At 44.1% G+C, this 19430-nt stretch overlaps 1 protein-coding gene across 2 annotated transcripts; it reads left to right on the forward strand.

The window, feature by feature from the left end:
* On the forward strand, positions 1-18253 carry PLA2G12B (phospholipase A2 group XIIB). Of its 2 annotated transcripts, none has more exons than XM_077350422.1 (4): positions 1-334; positions 6196-6272; positions 9539-9704; positions 16289-18253. In XM_077350422.1, the coding sequence occupies exons 1-4, from the start codon at positions 100-102 to the stop codon at positions 16405-16407; spliced, it is 597 nt and encodes a 198-aa protein (XP_077206537.1). In that variant the 5' UTR covers positions 1-99; the 3' UTR covers positions 16408-18253. The 2 variants fall into 2 exon arrangements, with proteins under 2 accessions (XP_077206537.1, XP_077206536.1); XM_077350421.1 differs by having other exon boundaries at positions 3-334; positions 6196-6284.
* The last annotated feature ends 1177 nt before the right edge of the window (positions 18254-19430 follow it).

Consider the following 19430-nt stretch of genomic DNA (forward strand, 5'->3'; position numbering starts at 1 on the left):
TCAAAAAGCTCTGTTATCCTTACTGCCCTCAGTCTCTCTCCACAGTTCTTCTTACCTTGATGTTCTTGAGGCCCGGATTTTGTTTGTTCTGGCCTCAGGATGAAGTCCATAGCCAAGACGCTGGTTCTGTGCTTGGCCTTGTCTGTAGCCACGTGCTTTGAAGAGACCCCACAAGACAACACCATTAACCCAGCCACCCCACCAGAGGAAGGCTCTTCAGATTGGGGAATAGGGACCATCCGGGATGGCTTTGAAGCGGTGAACAGTTATTTTGATTCCTTCTTGGAGTTGCTAGGAGGGAAAAATGGAGTCTGTCAATACCGTTGTAGATATGGTAAGCTCTTCTTCATTTGCTTCCAGCCAGGGCCAGGTTAAATATTTTAGCATCCCTCAGGTAAACCAAAATGTTATTCCTTCTCCCTTGAGTCTTATTATGTCAGCATGAAGTGAGAACTGATACTAGTCCTTTCTGTAATTTTAATAACTGTTACACTGCTGTGTTGTGCGTTTGTTAATCCAAATGGAGTTCCACCCACACCAATCACTAACAGGTTTTAAATATTCCTTTTGATTCACATGTTGGCTAAGTCTATCTTTTGACTGCACTGTGTCTGTTCCAAATTTAGTTTGCAAAGTTTAGTGGAGCACCCGCATTGAAGTGGTCAACTTGATCCTTTGATTAAATAGATAAGGATGGGGAGACAAATGGACAACAGCAACGCAGGGGTATCATCCAGACGATGCGCTGCCCTATGGTTCTTCCTCCCAAATTGCAAGCAAAAACACTTCTCCCTCCCTCCATAACACCAATGCACTCCCGGGATTTTGGTGTTCCAGGTGGTGACTGGCCTCTCTCTGCAATTAGGTCATCTCTGTTCCCAATGCACTCTACAATTTCAGGAAGCCCAGGCAACAGATACTGAAAAATGAAAGACATTTCTTGCTGTTCAGCTAAGTTATATTCTGGGGGATCCCCAGGTCCTAACAAGGCTGGTGTCTCTAGTCCCTATTGGACTAGAAATTGGATGTACCAACTAGGCACACACAGCTCCTGGTTCTGGGGCTGCATATGTGGTTTAATCAAGCGGGAATCCAGTGGAGAGTTACAGATTTTCTTCTAGCATAAGCTTTCTTGAGTTGGAGCTTACTTTGTTGGAAACATGATGTACACATCCGTTAGATCAGTCCAAGTGGATACATCACCAGGTAGAGAGAGGTAGACTTTTTCTCTGGATAGGGACTCAGCAGCACAGTTTTCAGTCCAGAAAGTCAGTCCCGTGAACTCTGATTGTTTATTTAGGGACAGATTCCCAGAATTCTCTTTGGAATCCCTCCAGTGATTCTGCACACATTGGATGCTGCACTTCCAGTGTGCTTTTGCAGCTGGAGTTTCCTATGCAAGCCCCTTGGTCAATAGAGCAGAGACATTTGGCAGCTCCCTGGGATGCATGGCTGTTAACCCTTTCTTTCCATGTTTGTTGTCTGATGTGGACGAGATGGTGAAGGGAGCAGCCACAAATGCCCTCTTTAGACCGTACATCTTCCATGTATCTTTTCTGCAATTTCTTTCCTTTCAGACTTATGAGTTTGCATTTTGTCTTTGTGATGCTCCAAACGCTCAATTAACTCTGAAATTGGTACTAATGGCATCCCAAGGAGCTCTTTGCTCATTTTCTCAGATGAGTTGCCTGTTATTTGCCCTGACTCTTTTTTGCAAGTTCCAGCAGCTTTGCAGTTTTCAAAACACACTAATATATTATCCTAGGAAGAGCCAGAAAGTCTCTTTATTCTGTCGCATTTCGTCTTTGGAATAGTAGACTGGAATACTGATTATGATGTAATGTGATAACTGGTAAATTGTCATGTAATTTGGAAGGATAGATTGGAATGTATTTCTCTGGTCTGGGGACAGAGGAGACATAATACTGCACAACCCATCAGCCCACCCTTAAGAGAAGGATGCTGTTAGTTATCTCCATGCTTGAGAAGAAGTGGATGGAGCATAATGAGACCGTCTCAAACAGGAGAGGTACAGTTATGCATCAGTCTCCAATTCTGATATCTTTATCTGCTTTGTTTCCCCTTCCCCCAGAATTAAATCCAAACAAAAGCTGGCTATATAAACTAAGCTGGAGACTCTCCTTTGGTCCTGGCATCCGTTCAACTTCTTCAGTATGCTGCATGATCATTTGCTCCTCACCCTCTACCTCAAGGGTTTCCAACCAGGGCTTGGTTGACTGGCTGGCTCCCGCATCTTACATCTGCACCCACTTCTCTGAAGGGGCATGTCACCCCTTCCAGGGGTCCTCAAAGCCTGAAATATATTCCAGGGGCTCAAAGGGTTGAAAAAGGCTGCTCTACCTATATGTATGGACCAGTAACTTCCATTTCAAAGTATCTGAAGAAGCATACGTACACACAGAAGTTTATACCTTGAATAAAACTTGGTTGGTCTTGTTAGACCCGTGGGTTCGGAGGAAGCTAGGACAACTGGGCATATGAGCAGCTGTTCTTGATCTCTGCATGGCACAAGTTGCCAGTGATCCCAGCAACAGGACTGCTAGACCCCCAGAAAACCCCAACTCATAGACAGAAAGCAGATAATGGATCTTGCCGCCATTGAACTCAATTGGTTGTTGACATGTTTAAACCAATTGGATCCGGAAGACAGGATCTAGTGGCACATTGGTCAGTTACACAGCTATTTGGATCCTGCCTTGGACCTCAAGCTTTAGCAGATCCACAAATACAGCAGGTCTTAAAGGTGCCACTGGACTAGGATTTTGTTCTGCTACTTCAGAACATAGATGTCCTCCTTAATCAAAAATGCACTCAAGCATGAGCTTCTGTGAGTCAGTGCTCATTTCATTAGTTGCAAGGAGAGAACACTTATTTTATTTTATTTTATTTTATTTTATTTTATTTTATTTTATTTTATTTTATTTTATTTTATTTTATTTTATTTTATTTTATTTTATTTTATTTTATTTTATTTTATTTTAGCTGTCACAACTGAAGTCCATTCTGCACCTGTTGGATAATGCACTTTCAGTGTGCTTTTGCATCTGGATTTTCCTGTGTGAAACAAGCAGATTAACTTCTAAAGTGCAGTGGAAGTGCATTATCTAATGTGTTGCTGAATGGACTTCCAAAGCACTTTAGAAGCAGATTTTCCTCTCTTGCACGAACGTGTTGGACGATGCACTTCAGAAGCAGATTTTCCTGTTCCGCACAGGAAAATCCAGCTGCAAAAGCACATTGAAAGTGCATTATCCAAAATGAGCAGGTTGTGCCATCCAACCTGGGGTGTGTGTTCCTGCCAAAGCACACACGGTTCTCAAGGTAGGGTTCCCAAGGTCACATTCAGAGGTGGCTTGCCATTGCCTGTCTCTGCATCACAACCCTGCCATGCCTTAGAGCAGGGGTAGTCAACCTGTGGTCCTCCAGATGTTCATGCTGGCAGGAGCTCATGAGAATTGTAGTCCATGAACATCTGGAGGACCACAGGTTGACTTCCCCTGCCTTAGAGGTCTCCCATTCAAGGACTGACCAGGACTGATCCTGCTTAGTTTCTGAGATCTCATGAGATCTGGCTAGATAGGCCAAACAGGTAAGGGTTAGAACATCCAGAAGAAACAAGTTTATGTTTTAAATTACATTAAAGGTGAGCTCTAATTCACAAAATCATATGCTAAAATAAATTTTGCTAGTATTTAAGGCACCAGTGGACTTCTGTTGGATTTTGTTATGCTATACACACAGCCACAGACATCAGAGCTGGTGTTTTTTATCCCACTTTTAACTACTTGAAGGAGTCTCAAGGCAGCTTACAATCACCTTCCTTTCCTCTCCCCACATCTTGTGATGTAGCCGGTGCTAAGGGAGCTCTGAGGCAACTGTGAAGGCTCAAAGTCACCCAGCTGGATGCATGTGGAGGAGGGAATGGGGCCACCTGAGGCCACCACTCTTAAGAAGAAGAGCTGGTTTTTATATCCCGCTTTTCTCTACAAGAAGGAGTCTCAAAGTGGCTCACAGTCGCCTTCTCGTCCTCTCCCCACAGCAGGCACCCTGTGAGGGAGGTGGGGCTGAGAGAGCTCTGGCGGGACTGCTTGGTCAGAACAGCACTCTCAGGGCTGTGAAGAGCCCAAGGTCACCCAGCAGGCTGCATGTGGAGGATCAGGGAATCAAACCCAGCTTGCCAGATTCAAATTCGCCACTCTTAACCACTACGCCAAAATGGCCTTGGAAGCTTTTCATGGCAAGGAGGAAAAATTAAAACAGCTGGTAACTAACCGCTTATTTAGGACAATCTATTTCCCAACCCCTCCAGACAGTTAGCATGCTAAGCTGCCTGCCAAGTGAACACTCAGTTACAAACCTGGGTGTTTTGCCAAGTAATGTGGTGGATAGCTAAGTAGCTTTTCAGAATAAAGGTTGACAGGGAGGTGGTAGGACATTTGCCAACCAAAGGGAGATGAAGGCTGGACCTACTATGGCATGGACCTTGGCACTGTAACAAGGACAGGATCACCTTGTTCCTCACAATGTTAACAGTGAGCATGGTAATCATTGGTGCTTGTGACTATACTACGAGGACCAAAACAATAACCTGTGTTGGCTCTGATCATCAACATGGAACAAAGGTCATGCAGAGAAGCTTGCATATCAAAGTGTCTTCTTTCTTTGATTCTGATAAACCTTGTGAAAGACAGTTTCCAGATTGGGTCTCTGTTTCGAGTTCTTCTTCAGCCAAGGTCTAACGTTGTGAGTCGTTCCCCAAAAGGAATCATTCACAATAGTACGTGGCCTTGGGACTATGCTGTGACAAGTAAGACTCCCAATGTACTATTCCACAATGTTTAGAGCCAACAGAGGTCAATGTTTTGGTTGCTTTTCACACTGTGTTCTCCAGATTCTTTTCCTTTTGTTGCTTATATTACAAGGACTTCAGCAGTCTGTTGAGCTTAGAGAAAAGGGCAGTTTCAGAAAGTGAACTGGGGAATTGCATGTCAACACCTGACCAGAAATCCAGGAAAAATTCACGTCACCATTTGATAAGGTATCATGTATAACCCGCTTCACAAGTGGTTGCATGTATATTTATCTACTTTATTTATACCCTTCTTTTCACCCCAGCAGCAACCCAAAATGGCTCACAACTGTCTTCCCTTCTCCATTTTATCCTCACAACAACCCTGTGAGGTAGGTTAGGCCAAGAGTATGCGTTGTGGTAACCCAAGGTAACCCAGAAAGCTTACATAGTAGAGTAGGGATCAAATATGAGTCTCCTAGATCCTGGTCTGACACCTGAACTACTACAAAACACTGGCTTTCTGGAAGCAATACTGGTGCCACTTACTGCTTGATAAATTATTCTCTGTTGTAACCTGCTGTCTGAAAAAGCCCCTGCTTCCCTTTGCTCAAGTCACACCTGGGGGAATTTCCTTAGACAGAGAACAATAGGGTTATGAGCTTGAGCTGGGAAATACCTGGCCCTTTGGGGCTGGAGCCTGGAGATGGTGGAGTTTGGGAAGGGGAAGGACCTTAGTAGGGCCATCGATTCCATCAATTCCTCCTTGCAAAGCAGCCGTTTCCTCCGGGGGACTTGATCAATGTCATCTGGAGAGCAAATGTAATAGCAGCAGAGTTTCTCACCCCACCTGGAGGTTGGCAACCTTAGGGTACAACAGCCCTGGTTTAGGGATTTGCAGGGCTGGTAGCACATGAGCCAAGTTAAGGATCCGTGGGGCCTTAGCAGAGTACAGCTGACCCTGTTACTTGTGCTGTAACACTGGAACACCCTTCCCAGGGAGAGCTGGGACTTTGGAAGAATCTGCCAGCTTCCTTTCATTCTTGAGGTCTGCAAAACTGCATATGAAGACCCCTAACAATCACGGTTTGAAGGCCCCTTAACCATTCAGCACAGCTAGGCCCCTGGAGCCATGGAGCCCGTAGCAGGTGCTACATGCGCTACTAGGTTAAACAGCATCTGGAGTACTGGGTATTATGTGCATGGTTTTTTTTACTTCTGATGATGCCCAAGCAAACTGATCTCCCTTGCTTTCTGGGACCCTGCAGGGCAACCAAGTCAGTGTGTTTGCTTGTGGTTCAGCACCCGCCTAAAGGGCTTTGTACAGTGTGATTCATTCCATATAAAACTATTCATGCTCCCCCCCCCCTTTGCTTATGTTCCAGGAAAGGCACCAACACCCCGGCCAGAATACAAGGCTCCTGAGCCCAACGGCTGCAGTTCCTATTTCCTGGGTCTCAAGGTACCCGAAAGCGTATGTACTGCTAACATCCACTTTCCTGATGAGATTGTTTACTAACTCAGACAACCAAAGAGAGGGAAGCCCTTGACTCTGTTAGCTATTGCCAAGTTCTTTTTGTCCTTTGCCTTTTGGAAGGGGATCGTAGAGCGGACCTTCATGGTCGCTCCTGTCGTGCTATTAAGCGCCAGCTGTCTGCCTGGTTGCGCCAGAGGCTACGGGTGGCCAATAAGGGCGAGTCAAAGGACAATGGATCATCCGAAGACCGTCCATTTAATTTGCCATTTGATTGGCTAGTCACCAGAGCATTCAGCTCCCAACTGTTGGTGGCAACTGGAGCAAACAAATAAATCCTCTGGATGGGAACTGCATTCGAAGGAGGAAGGATGCAAAGCGCCAATTAGCACAACGGAAGGAGAGATGCTCACAGCAATTGCCCATTCCCAGCTGTGAATGCAGAGGCTTTGCCAATGCAGTGCTTACCCCCTTTCCTCGATACCTGACTTCCCACCCACCCCCAGCATCAGTAGAGGGCTTTGGGCCAGCTTTTAATGGAAAATGATAGTAGCTATATGGCTGTAGTGGTTAGAACAGGGTTTCCTAGCCATGGTACTGAAGTACCATACAGTAGTATGAAGCCCCCTCAGTGGTATCACAGAGTGAGGGTTTTCAAAAATGGTGGTTGCGGAGAGCCCTCCCACCCTGTGAAAGAAAAAGCTTTTTTTTAATCTACCCTTATTTGGGCAGGCTGACCCACCCCCTCCCAAGGTGGCTAATGACTGGTTGGAATGGGAGAGGCCCTGACCAGTTAAACCAGGGGTAGTCAAACTGCGGCCTTCCAGATGTCCATGGACTACAATTCCCATGAGCCTTATGGGAATTGTAGTCCATGGACATCTGGAGGGTCGCAGTTTGACTACCCCTGATTTAAACCTTTGCTACCTGAGTCTCCTCTCACTTCTGCCCACCAGTGCGCACTATTGGTCAGTTCCCGTTAAAATCACTGGATCTGGCAGATGGGATCTAGCTGTGCATTGGCCAGTTTCATTGCCTGATTCGATCCTGTCTCGGACCGCAAGCTGGTTCCTTGGCAGAACCACAAACACAAGACAACCGGCAATATTTGTCTATAAATGTTTGATGTTGAATGATAAGTATGATAAGCAGAATCTGTGAAATGAATGGAATCAGGAGCTCGAATGGCCTGTTTTGCCAAGGCAATGGGTTATGGTCTTTATACCATCTCGTTCCATGGATCTTGTGACTCTACAAAAAGTTATATTAAAGATATATTGGACACCAAATTAACAAAGGACTAAGTAAAGTATCTAACTGCTGGTGCTGTCATTTACAGCAGGAGTAGTCAACCTGTGGACCTCCAGATGTCCATGGACTACAATTCCCACGAACCTCTGCCAGCGTTTGCTGACAGGGGCTCATGGGAATTGTAGTCCATGGACATCTGGAGGACCACAGGTTGACTACCCCTGACTTACAGGACATATCCCTTAAATATATAGTTTTGGTATGTTCAGTCATTCAGGTTTTCAGGGAAGAAGCTATTATTCATATTGATACCTATTTTGTATAGAATGTTCATTGATTTTTGAAGATCTGCCCATCTTTTGTAAGCTACCCAATGGTCAACAAAAATGGTCCTTCTGTGCCCTACAGCTAAAAGATTGGTATTACAACATTGGAAAGAGAAAAGCTGATAAATCAATGGATATTTGAACACATGGCATATAGATGGCAATTACATATGGACTAATATTTAGTAACCTTTTATATAAAGTGATGTGTGGATTTGGCGCCACGGTTGTTATATTTTCACCTCTACTTAGGTTTCTTTTTTCTTTTTTAAAAAGTCACTTCAGTTGCTAGATTTTGAGTTTTTTCTTTTCCCCATCCTGTGTTTGTTTAAGACTGGGGGGGGGGGGCAAGGGATAGCCTTCTGAAAAATTGTACCAAAGCAGGTTTCAGAAAGAAAGGGAACAAAACCAGGGAAACCATGGAAGTGAATGATTGTGTGGATGCCCTGAAGAAAAGAAAACACCCTGCAAGTTGAGACACAAAATGAAGCAAAACACCCATGTGCCAGGAATGCCGGAGGACCTGTGTGTTGCCATGGAGAAGGAATCCAAAGAAGCTGCATCAGCATTTGAATATTATCCAACTTGGGACTCCTTAATGGACACCTGGTGTAATGCCAAAGGGTTCTGTTGCTGGAGAACGCAGGCAGCATCTAGCCCTTCAAGGCTTACGAAAGATACATACATAGCAATGTCCCCAAGTCCCTGCCAACCTCTTTGCAAGTACGAACAGCTGCTTGCCAGCAGAAACCTCTCCCTACACGGCCTTATTTTTCCTGTGTGCAGCCTCATTCTTCTTTTATATTGGGCAGTCTGTCACATATAACCCTGCCTTTCGGGCACTGCTCCTTCGTTACGGATGCTTTGAAATGATTAACTAAAGGATAGTTGCTCAAGAGTCTTGTTGAGGGCAGGGTTGTCCGCCTCTTTGACACATTCAGGTCAGCAGAAAGGGGGAAAGCGCTGATAAGTAATGGGCAATAGATTCTTCTGGTTTATTTTCTGGAGCAGATAAAAGCCAGAGGCACACTAGGGATATTGCCCTTGGTTCGTTCCTGCATCTGAAGTGAAGACAGGCTTACTGTGTCTCATTCTCAGTGTGATGTTCTGTCAAACTCTCTGTGTTAGAGAGAAATACAAAGTGTTTGCTGCTTTGAGGCTCCTTTGGGCAGTAAAAAGCAGGTTATAAAAACCAACACTACTACTACTTCTTCTTCTTCTTCTTCTTCTTCTTCTTCTTCTTCTTCTTCTTCTTCTTCTTCTTCTTCTTCTTCTTCTTCTTCTTCTTCTTCTTCTTCTTCTTCTTCATAAACCTGTCTTGGGAAACTAAGCTTTCTGACCTCTTTTTGTAATAGAAATCATTTCCTCTTGCTGTTGGTACTCTTGGGTGCGTATGTGGGTGCCTGTATCTTAACGTATCTTATTATGCATAAGATGAAGTGGACTGTGGTGAGTAAAGAGTGCGTTGCTCTCTCTTGTGCCTTTTCCCCTGGTAGTGAGGAGAAGAGTTGAGTCACAGTGGCAGAAAAATGCATGGAAGATTTTTGATGTGGAGGGATGAAAAAGCGCTATTTACTATCCTGCAATTGCAGGCAGGAGACAAAGCGCAATTTGGCACTCTGTGTGAAAATGGTATCTGTGTCTGAATTCTCTCTTCCTTTTCTTCTCCCCGTACAGCTGGATCTGGGTATCCCAGCCATGACCAAGTGCTGTAACCAGCTGGATGTCTGTTATGACACCTGCGGTGCCAATAAATACCGCTGCGATGCCAAGTTTCGCTGGTGCTTGCATGCCATCTGCTCCGACCTCAAGCGTAGCCTTGGCTTCGTCTCCAAAGTGGAAGGTGAGTTTTCCAGTCTAGCAGATAAGTAGGTAAATAAGTTCTGCAGGGATGGCCAACTTTCTAAGCAGTGGCGGAAGGGATACTTGAGGACAAACTCCTGAAGTTCAGTTCAGATGTAATGTTCGGAGAGCAGGCAGATTAATCTTTTCCCCACATATTGGCTGTTTTTTTTGTGAGACAGTACTTATGCAGATTGTTCTCACCTCTCATTACTGACCATTAGACACGCCCCTTAGCATAGGGTGTTCCTGCTCTCCATGAAAAGAAAATTCTTCGTGTGTGAGTAGAGCAGCCCTATATTGTTAAGTACATAAAATCACTAGAAACTGTGGCTCATTGGACTTATTGCATTAAAACAACAGCAGCAGCAATAACAAAACTACTAGTAATACTACTCACAACAACAATAATAATAATTAATTCATTTTCCAGCAAAATCTGTGGTTATGGGGTGGTTGAGAACTGCGTCTGAATTGAACAAGAAAGAATTCTCACAGGATGCCACTTTGTTTTCTCCAATACAAATCTTCATGAGAAATCTATATATCTTAATACTCTTGTTTCCTAGAAGAAATTAACTCTAGAAAAACTGTATTGGATTTTTCTCCATTTGGGCATTAATGTCAAGACACTCCTTTTAAAGAAAGCCAATCCAGTGAATCATAAGAAAAAGGAGCTTGTTTTTTTTTTGGGGGGGGGGGTTAAATGTCATTCTTTTAAGGATTGTTACTTAAGGTGACTAATAGGGCATCGCACACCCAGCACGTTCCTTTGAAAAATGTGCAGAATTCCACTTCTTCCTCCCGTGTACCACTTAGGTTCAGCCTGTGGCAATTAGATGGCAAAGAGGTTGCTTTTGCTAATTTAGTTTCTGAGCATAACAATTAAGATAAATGGAGAAGTTCACCCTTCAGTGCTGCAGTCGTAGACTCGTTGATGATTCCTTCCAGTAGTGTCTCCCGTCACTGGCTTCCTGTCTCATTAAGATGATTAAACACGTGTAGATTTTAGTACTTATAGTTGTACATGGCCTATTGGAAAGAGAAAAGAGACACAGCAGCAGCAGCCTCGGATGGTTTACCCCTCAGAAACGTCTGGACCAAGTTGCTCACCCATTTCCCAAAACCCTTTATAATGACTTCGTTTCTGTCTCTGCTTCTCTTAACAGGGGAGAAATGGCTCATTTCTGTCATTTGTGCTAAGACAGGGTCATTAGGGTCCAGCTAATTTGCACCATAGCCGCCCTGTTTGATGTTCTATCTCCCATTTAGTGGCAGTGGCGGTCATGGCAACCATCCAGAAGGGCAATGAAAGATTTGATATCAAGGAAGGGTTATTTCAGAGCAGCTGCTTCACTCTTGGGTCAGGTTGTTTGCCCCCTCACTTTCCAAGCCCTCTGTAAGTACAGTGTGATTTCCTGAACTCTTGAAAGTTATTCTTACTAGAGTTTGGCTACCATTTAGGTTGCCCTGGTGGCCAAATTTGAAAAGGAGGAATATTGGCAACTGGCATGGACGGCTAGCCATAATATTCCCAGGAAAGACAGGAAATAAGGAGAACTGGATGTTGGCAGAATGGGCAGGATGTGGGCAGGATGTGGGACTCTGTCAGGAAATGCTGATGGCAGAGGAGGTGGACGATTGATTCACTGGGCTGGTGGCAGGGGAGATGGGAGGGAGCCACAGTTAACAGCATCCCTGTCCCCCGTACCCATCTTATACTACTTATGCTGACCCTTAGGGTCAGCTATATAATAAGCAAATGAACACTAATTTTCTGCCCATGCTCAGTAGGGTTTTGAATTCATATTTCTTTAAATAGGAGCCCTGGCCCCAACTCTCTCCCCACCATCATATACATAGTGCCATATGTCATGTAATACTCCTAGTCAAAGAAAAAAAAGAATCCAGTCTTCATCGACATATACTGTGTGGTGGTGGTGGTTATAGTTTTGGACATAGAAGAAGGGAGAATTATATTGTAAGTAGCTTTGTATCTCTGTGGTAGAGATAAAGAGGGTATAAATGTCCAAATAAACAACAGCTTTGAGTGTTCATAAAGTAACCCTCTGGAGCATGGCCTGTTTAAAGCAAGCAGCATATGTTTATGTGATGGGATATAATTTTGAAACAATCAGATTTATAGCAGGAAGCCTAATTGGCACAGGTTTTGCGTGAACCTCAAGTGAATACTGATAAGAATGTTGCCATTTCTTCTCTCACACCCACCTGCCTTTTTAGGATGAGACCAAATAAAGCCTTCAGTGGGTCATTTTGAAAGTGTTTGCTAGGCTGTTGACATCATTGTGCACATGCCTTTTATTTTAATTTTTTGTGTGGTGTAACACCAGCTTTTGTAAGTTTTCTATACATAAGGAGTATACAGATAAGAAAAAACTGAACAAAACAAATACAAAAAGCAGAATTGTTGCCTTACTGTTCTAATACATTTGTTAACTATCTACTTAAATATTCTGTATAGTAAAACCAGAATTCTTTGAATTCCTCTTTAGGTCTATTATTTGTCAATTTTGCCATTTTAGCTAGTTCCCCCCGGTTTATCCAGCCAGCCTGTCACTTTTGGAGTATCCTGTAATTTCCAGCATCTTGCTGCCATAATCCTTGCTGCTGTAGTTGCATGGAAGGAAAAGTCTCTGGCTTTTCAGGAAATATTTTCTGGCATTACACTCAATATATATTCAGGGCACAATGGAAATTTGATATTCAGCATTGCTTCTAGTATATTATGCATTCCCCCCAAATGTCTGGATTTTTGCATGATTTTTTTAAAAAAATGTCTCAATTTGACTGACATCAATCAAAATACTGTAGGTGCATAGATCTGGTGGGTCTAGGCTACCATTCAAGCAGACACAGAGAGCACTTCTCAGTGGTTCATCTAGGTCGGGGTAGTCAAACTGCGGCCCTCCAGATGTCCATGGACTACAATTCCCATGAGCCCATGGACTACAATTCCCATGAATGTTTGCTGGCAGGGGCTCATGGGAACTGTAGTCCATGGCATCTGGAAGGCCACATTTTGACTACCCCTGATCTAGATACTCTGAAAAGACCCACAAAGGCACCCTCATATCACTTCCTGACTCTCTAGCTAAACTCAGTTGTCTTCTGAGAGTTGGAAACAGAAAGCTCCATGGCTTCTCGTGATCTCTTGTTATCACTTCTGATGATCTCCAAAGAACCAAAAACAGCCTTAGAAGGTATTATTTAAAATTATCTATATTCGAGACCCAAATTGCTCAAAGCAGATTGTCAATTAAATCATTCTGTGCTCTCTAACCATTATTAAGGAGGGAGAAAGAATGTTCACAGTTGAGTCTGAAAAAGTCTTCTTTTCCACTTACCCCAACCAAGCTGCACAGGAACAATTGTCAATATAACAGCAAGGCAGGTGTAGTTTCAAAGAGAAGAAAGAAGTTGTTAAGTTCACGGATGGACGTTACCTTGGCCTGAAAGCTGTGAGACAGATAGATTCAGAGTTCTTCAACACGTGGATCAGTTTTCTGGATTCTGATGTCTCCTAGGCTAGGGGGGATTTTAGCATAAATCCCTCTCTCCTGCCGTTCAATGTTTTAGAATGGCCCACAAATGGCAATGGAGGATCTGAAAGAGATCCCAACATTCTGCCATCTTGCCCTCTTCACCTACTTTTTATTGTCCTGTTTCCAAACAGGCAGGTGAGGCTGAGAGAGTTCTGAGAGAACTGCCTGGCACAAGGCCACCTAGAAGGCTCCGTGTGGAGGTGAAGTGGGGAATCAAATCCGGTTCTCCAGATTACAGTCTGCCTCTCTTAACCACCACAACACCCCACACCACACCACACCTACTTCACCCTTCATTTCTCTCCTTCTGTAAGAATCTCTTTTATTCCAGAACTCAGCTGACGAGGCTGTTGATTAGTCTGACCCAAGAGTATAGATCAGACTTTCTCAGCCAGAGTTTCATGTAAGCCTGGTATTTTGTGATGGCCCTGAAAGGGTTTCCTGAATGTGTAGGAGTTAATTTATAAGATAGATAGATAGATAGATAGATAGATAGATAGATAGATAGATAGATAGATAGATAGATAGATAGATAGATAGATAGATAGATAGATAGATAGATAGACAGATAGGTGTGTGTGTGTGTGTGTGTGTGTGTGTGTGTGAGAGAGAGAGAGAGAGAGAGAGAGAGAGAGAGAAATGATAGACAGACAGACAGATAACCTGCCCCCCTCCCAAAATAGCCAAAGATAGAGAGGTGAGAAGGGGAAGGGTCCTGGGTGGTCACGTACGCAGCCATGTTTCCCAACCATATTCTGCATGATCACACCACTTCTGAAGTTTCTTGAAGCCTGAAAAATGTTTTAGGGGTTTCTCAACAGTAAAAAAGTTGGGTAAGGCTGGTATAATTTTCTTTATCTGGTTGCTCCACATTTTAATTAGCCGCTATTATATGCATTTTTATAATACCTGTTGGACTATTTACACATGGATGTCACAACTAACCCAAGTTTAATCCACTCTGTCTGATTGTTGTATTGCCAGAATGCAGTCTCCTCCTTGCTTCCCTTCTCTTGGATTCCTCTCCCTTCTCTTCCTTTAAGTGTGCCTCAGGTAGTGAATGGTCCCTTTTCCTCTAAATGCCATGCAAATTTACGGCACTCTATATCATCCTCATATTCCTAATCCCTTACCCAGACTCCTTCTAATAATAAATGTCATGATGGTTAAAAATATTGGCTAGGAAGTGCAAGAGGGAGGGAGGGGGGCAAAGGGTGTGTGTGTTCTTCATGGATCATTGCAGGCAAGGCTAAAGATCGGTGGAGAAAACTCCCTCGCTTTACCAGGAGCCGAAGGTTTAAGGAGATTAGTCTCAAGCCCATCATCACTCAGCAGGAGAGGGAAAATTGGGCTGTGCTGTTCCTGGAATAAGACCAGAGAGCTGGCATGAAATAGTGTACAAATGTCCCATGACAACTGAGCTGCAGCATTTTTTTCACACACAGCTTCCCCCCGTCTTTGCAGTGCAAACAGCCATTTAACTCCAAATCCAGGTGTCCTTCTTTCCCAATTCTCCAGTCTGATTGTCCACCTTTTTATTTTTAAAGTGCCCTCAGATACTTTTATGGAACAAAATTGTTCACATATCCCCTTAAAAAAATAACCAAAACCAATTGTTTAAAAGTCAGGAAACAGTTACTGGTGAAAAGGAGGTGGCATCACAAGACACAGGTTCTGGCCAATCAGTGCTATGCATTGTTGGATTCCAGTTCAAAGACACAGCACCAGCTTCTTCAAAGGTTGATCCTGGGTTGAACAAACAGTATTAAGTGCACTGTTGCCATGGTCCTTGCACTCACATTAGGCGCATTTACATATATCTTTAATGCAACAGTAGCGGTATTCAAAACATCCTGTGCCTAGGGAGATAAGGCTCAAAATATGGCTAAATTTGCATGATGAATGATATATTGAACATAAAATAGTGACCCTTTAACACAAAGCAGCCGCTTCTTTATCATAAGGGTTTCCCAAGAGGAAGGGGCTAACAGAAAGGGCAATCCTCTCCTTTAAACTGTATGACAATGCATAGTTGACGCCTTTCTATCCAACTTCCTGGCTCCACACCTTGAGCTGCTATTAAAATAAGTGCCTGTACATTAGTGAAGCAAAGTAAGTGCCTGTACACTAGAGAGATAAAGGCATCACTCCCTTTGTTTCAGAAACAGATGTGCCTTTGGCCTGTATTAGCCAGATTGCTGTAGTTAAGGTACCCAAAATGATCTTAAGATACAGAATTTTTGTTTAACCATTTATCCCTTAGATGTATCCTAGGAAGTCTTTGAGCTGCAGGAAAAGCTCGTCTTTCTGATATGTCAGGGTTATGTTTGTTGTGTGTGGAGGCAGAGAATAAGTCTACCCAGCTAGCAGACATTTGATCTCTTTCACTCTCTTACAATCTGCGAATGTATGCTATTGATATGTCTAGAAAATCTCTGTGCCACCTTTTTAGAGAAATGCTCGAGGTGGATCACAAAGTAAAAACACTGAAATCATAAAAGCAACAATAAAAGGTGACAGTAATTAAAACAAGCCACTGCCATCAAAACAGCACAATATACCACCAGGGCCTATTCTGCACACATTGGATAATGCACTTTCAAGGTGCTTTTGCAGCTGGATTTTCCTGTGCAGAACAGGATAATCTACTTCTAAGGTGCATTGAAAGTGCATTATCCAACGTGTGCAGAATGGGCCTAAGAGACCGCTGTTGGGAAGAGGAACATGGAAGGGTGAATTATGGTGTGTTGTCACTTCCAGATTTTCCTCACTAAGATTTGCCAAGAACCCTGTGGCTTTATTGGGAAACCCAGAAGTGATATCACACCATCATTGATGACCACCCCCGTGGGTTGTTAGTCTGGGTTTGGCAACACTGAGTGGCAGCCGTTTTGTGGCTAGCTGCACCATGCATCAGAATCCTAGAGCTCCTTCAGGGTCAAAAGGCTTGGGGGGTCACGCTCTATAGAGAAAAGCCAAACAGTGAAAAATTATGCTAATGTCCTTTTCCCTTTTGCCACAGCGTGTGAATCGGTAGCTGACACAGTATTCAATACTGTCTGGACTCTGGGCTGCCGCCCCTTCATGAACAGCCAGAGAAGCGCTTGCATTTGCAACGAGGACGAACGAGATGAATTGTGAGAGGAGCGCTAGCTTCACGTGTCTCTTGCTCCAAAGCAGCTTGGCCTTCTAGCCCCTGAATGTGGCTATATTTGATAACAGCATGGTTAGGGAAGCCGAACGATGAAACCAGCAGATGCATTAATTACAGCTTATAGGGCAGGACTGATTGCGAGGGGAATGCAGAGCCGGGTGCTGCTGTGGCCCAAAAGGCATTTCACTGCTAACTCCCATCACCTACCCAACTCATCGAGACTTAATAATGGCCACCCCATGAAAAGGGGTGTGCATGAACATTTCCGCCATGAGAATGGACAAGATTGTGGTGTGACTACAGTAAACATGTACAGCAGAGCTGCTTCCATCACCAGACAATGCTGCTGCTACAACTTTCCAAGGGGTGACAAGCCTCTCAAGTTCCTTCCTCCGCTCACTTGGGGGAGGAGCTGCGGCTTAGTGGTAGATCAGCTGCTTGGAATGTACAAGGTCCAGGTTCCGTCCCTAGAAGCTCTGCTTAAGGGGATCTCAGGCAGCCAGTGATGGGAAAGACCTGGAGACCCTGGAGAGTTGCTGCCAGTCTGAGTAGACAATACTGGCCTTAACGGACTAATGGTCTGAGTCAGTATAAGGCAGCTTGATGTATTCAAACCTTGAACTGTGGGAGAGAGGGATTATCAGTCCCAGATCACAGATGTTCATCAGCCCATTAGTTGAGAAAGTTCATGACACAAAGAAGGGGAAAAAACGGTGCCACAATCACTATTAGTTTTTGGAATTGTCAGTCATTTTATTCCCACTGCAAAAGGGACAACCGGCTTTAAAAAGAGGGAGAGAAAGAGGCAAATGCAGAATGGAGTCAAAGGAGAATTGAGAACGCAGGTAGCTGTAAAACCCACTTTACTTAAATAACAGATATAATTCAAAACAACATTAGAGGTTGCTGGAGAAGCATTTTTTATTCTCTGATTTAGCTATGTAGAGTTATTATTATTTTATAGTTTGATCGAGGAGTTATATAGATAGATATTTATAATCCTTCTTCCAAGGTATAATACTCTCCAGATCTTTGTTTCAAGAAGTTGCTCATCCAAAGGACAAGGTTTGCAGACATCTTACCTATTGTTCTCATGGGGGGGGGGGGAAGGGACTCCATTGCTAAACAGAACAGAAGAAGAAGAAGAGTTGGCTCTTATATGCCACTTTTCTCTACCAGAAGGAGTCTCAAAGTGGCTTACAATCGCCTTCCCTTTCCTCTCCCCACCAGAGACATCCTGTGAAGTAGGTGGGGCTGAGAGAGCCCTGATATTACTGCTCAGTCAGAACAGCTTTATCAGTGCTGTGGCCAGTCCAAGGTCTCCCAGCTGGCTGCATGTGGGAGAGAACAGAAGCAAACCCAGTTTGCCAGATTAGAAGCCTGCACTCCTAACCACTGCACCAAGTTAGCATATAAGAACCAGCTCTTCTTCTCCTTCTAAACAGTTCAGAGATCCATGAATGACTATTAGCCACAAGGTGCGGGTGAAACACCATGCCTGGGGCAGTGATGCTCTATATTCTTGGTGCTTGGGAGAAATAGTTGAAGGGCTTCTGGAGGTCTGGCCTTGCTGGTGGGCTGCCTGATGGTGCTTGATCATTGGCCATTCTGTACACAGAGTTTTGGATGGGCCATTGGCCTGATTCAACATGACTTCTCTTATGTTCTTGTGTTATCTGGCTCACAGTGATCTGAAAAATCTGCTTTTTGCACTGCAGTAACATTTTGAGTGTTTCCCAACCATCTACATTATATTTGCCGGGTGTCAAAATCCTGATTGATGTTTTGCCATATGTCCTACTTGATGCTGTAAGATTACATCATGCTGTAATATTTACTGCCTTGGCCATGCAATCTGTTTAGTGTCACTCTCTTGCTATGTAGGCTCCCATGACCTTTAAGAGTTAAGACTTTGATGCCATAGCTGACACCACCCTGTGTTAGATCCCAAGTGTGGAAAACCACACTCTCTGCCCCGTTGCCTTGGGAACAATATCAGAGGCCTTGGAGCCAGAGCAGGGGCGTTTCATCAACCATTTGGCGCTGGGAGGGGCTGGAGGCTTTGGGTTGATAACAGGGTGCTTGCATAGAATCCCCAGTCTTAGCAAGGACCCCATGATCATATAATTGTTTTCTCTTTAATAAAGTGCTTTCTTCCCTAAATGAAGCCTGGTTACTGGGTGCGATCAGAGATTCTCACAGATTGCTAAAACTGGGGATTCTACGCAAGCAAGTGCCATCTTTGATTCTTCTCTGTGTTTCCATTAGATAAGAACATCTCCCATTCCCTCTCCCTTCCCCCTTCCCCCTTGTGATATATTACCCTTGGGAGCAGAGTTTTCCTGGGTCCCTTAATTGCCCTCTGGGGCTACAGCATTTTTAATCTCTCCCAAGGACCGTTCACGATCCCCCAAGCTAAGCAAACTAACCAGCAGACCAGTCATGAGTTGACAGGGCAAAAAGGGGACCATGAAATCAGCATCAATCACCAGCAACATTGCAGTTCATAGGATTTATTTCAATGCACCTTTAGCAAGATGAACCAGCTACTGTTTTCTGCACTGCAGCTACTGTATTGACACTTGCTTTGGGGGGGGGGGGGTGTCAAGCTGGTGACATCAGATGGATGTACACAGCAAATTCCTCAAATCAGCATGGACCTGATGCCAAGAGCTCTCAGAAGCAAAGCTGCAGACTGCAACCCAATGAAGAACTGGGAAGAGCTATGGCTCAGTGGCAGAGTACCTGCTCGGTATTCAGAAGGCCCCAGGTTCAATCTCTGATGGCTCAGTTAAAAAGGATCAAGTAGTGAGCGGTGTGAAAGACCTCACCCTAAGGACATGGCAAGTGGTTGCCAGTATAAGGAAGCTTCATGTGTGCTTGGGGAAGGCATGTGGATCAATGGTAGAGCACCTGCTTTGTATGCCAGAAGGACACAGGTTCAGTCCCTGGCATCTCCAGTTAAGGGATCAGGTATCAGCTAATTTGAAAGACCTCAGCCTGAGAGCCA

The sequence above is a fragment of the Paroedura picta genome, chromosome 8 (assembly GCF_049243985.1).
Source record: "Paroedura picta isolate Pp20150507F chromosome 8, Ppicta_v3.0, whole genome shotgun sequence".
Taxonomy (NCBI): domain Eukaryota; kingdom Metazoa; phylum Chordata; class Lepidosauria; order Squamata; family Gekkonidae; genus Paroedura; species Paroedura picta.

What these genes read in the sequence shown, in the direction of transcription:
- PLA2G12B (XM_077350421.1), top strand. Translation starts at nt 100, where the DNA reads ATGAAGTCCATAGCCAAGACGCTGGTTCTGTGCTTGGCCTTGTCTGTA. An exon ending in TCAATACCGTTGTAGATATG is followed by an intron (nt 335 to 6,195) that starts GTAAGCTCTTCT and finishes CTTATGTTCCAG; the next exon opens with GAAAGGCACCAACACCCCGG. An exon ending in CTTCGTCTCCAAAGTGGAAG is followed by an intron (nt 9,705 to 16,288) that starts GTGAGTTTTCCA and finishes CTTTTGCCACAG; the next exon opens with CGTGTGAATCGGTAGCTGAC.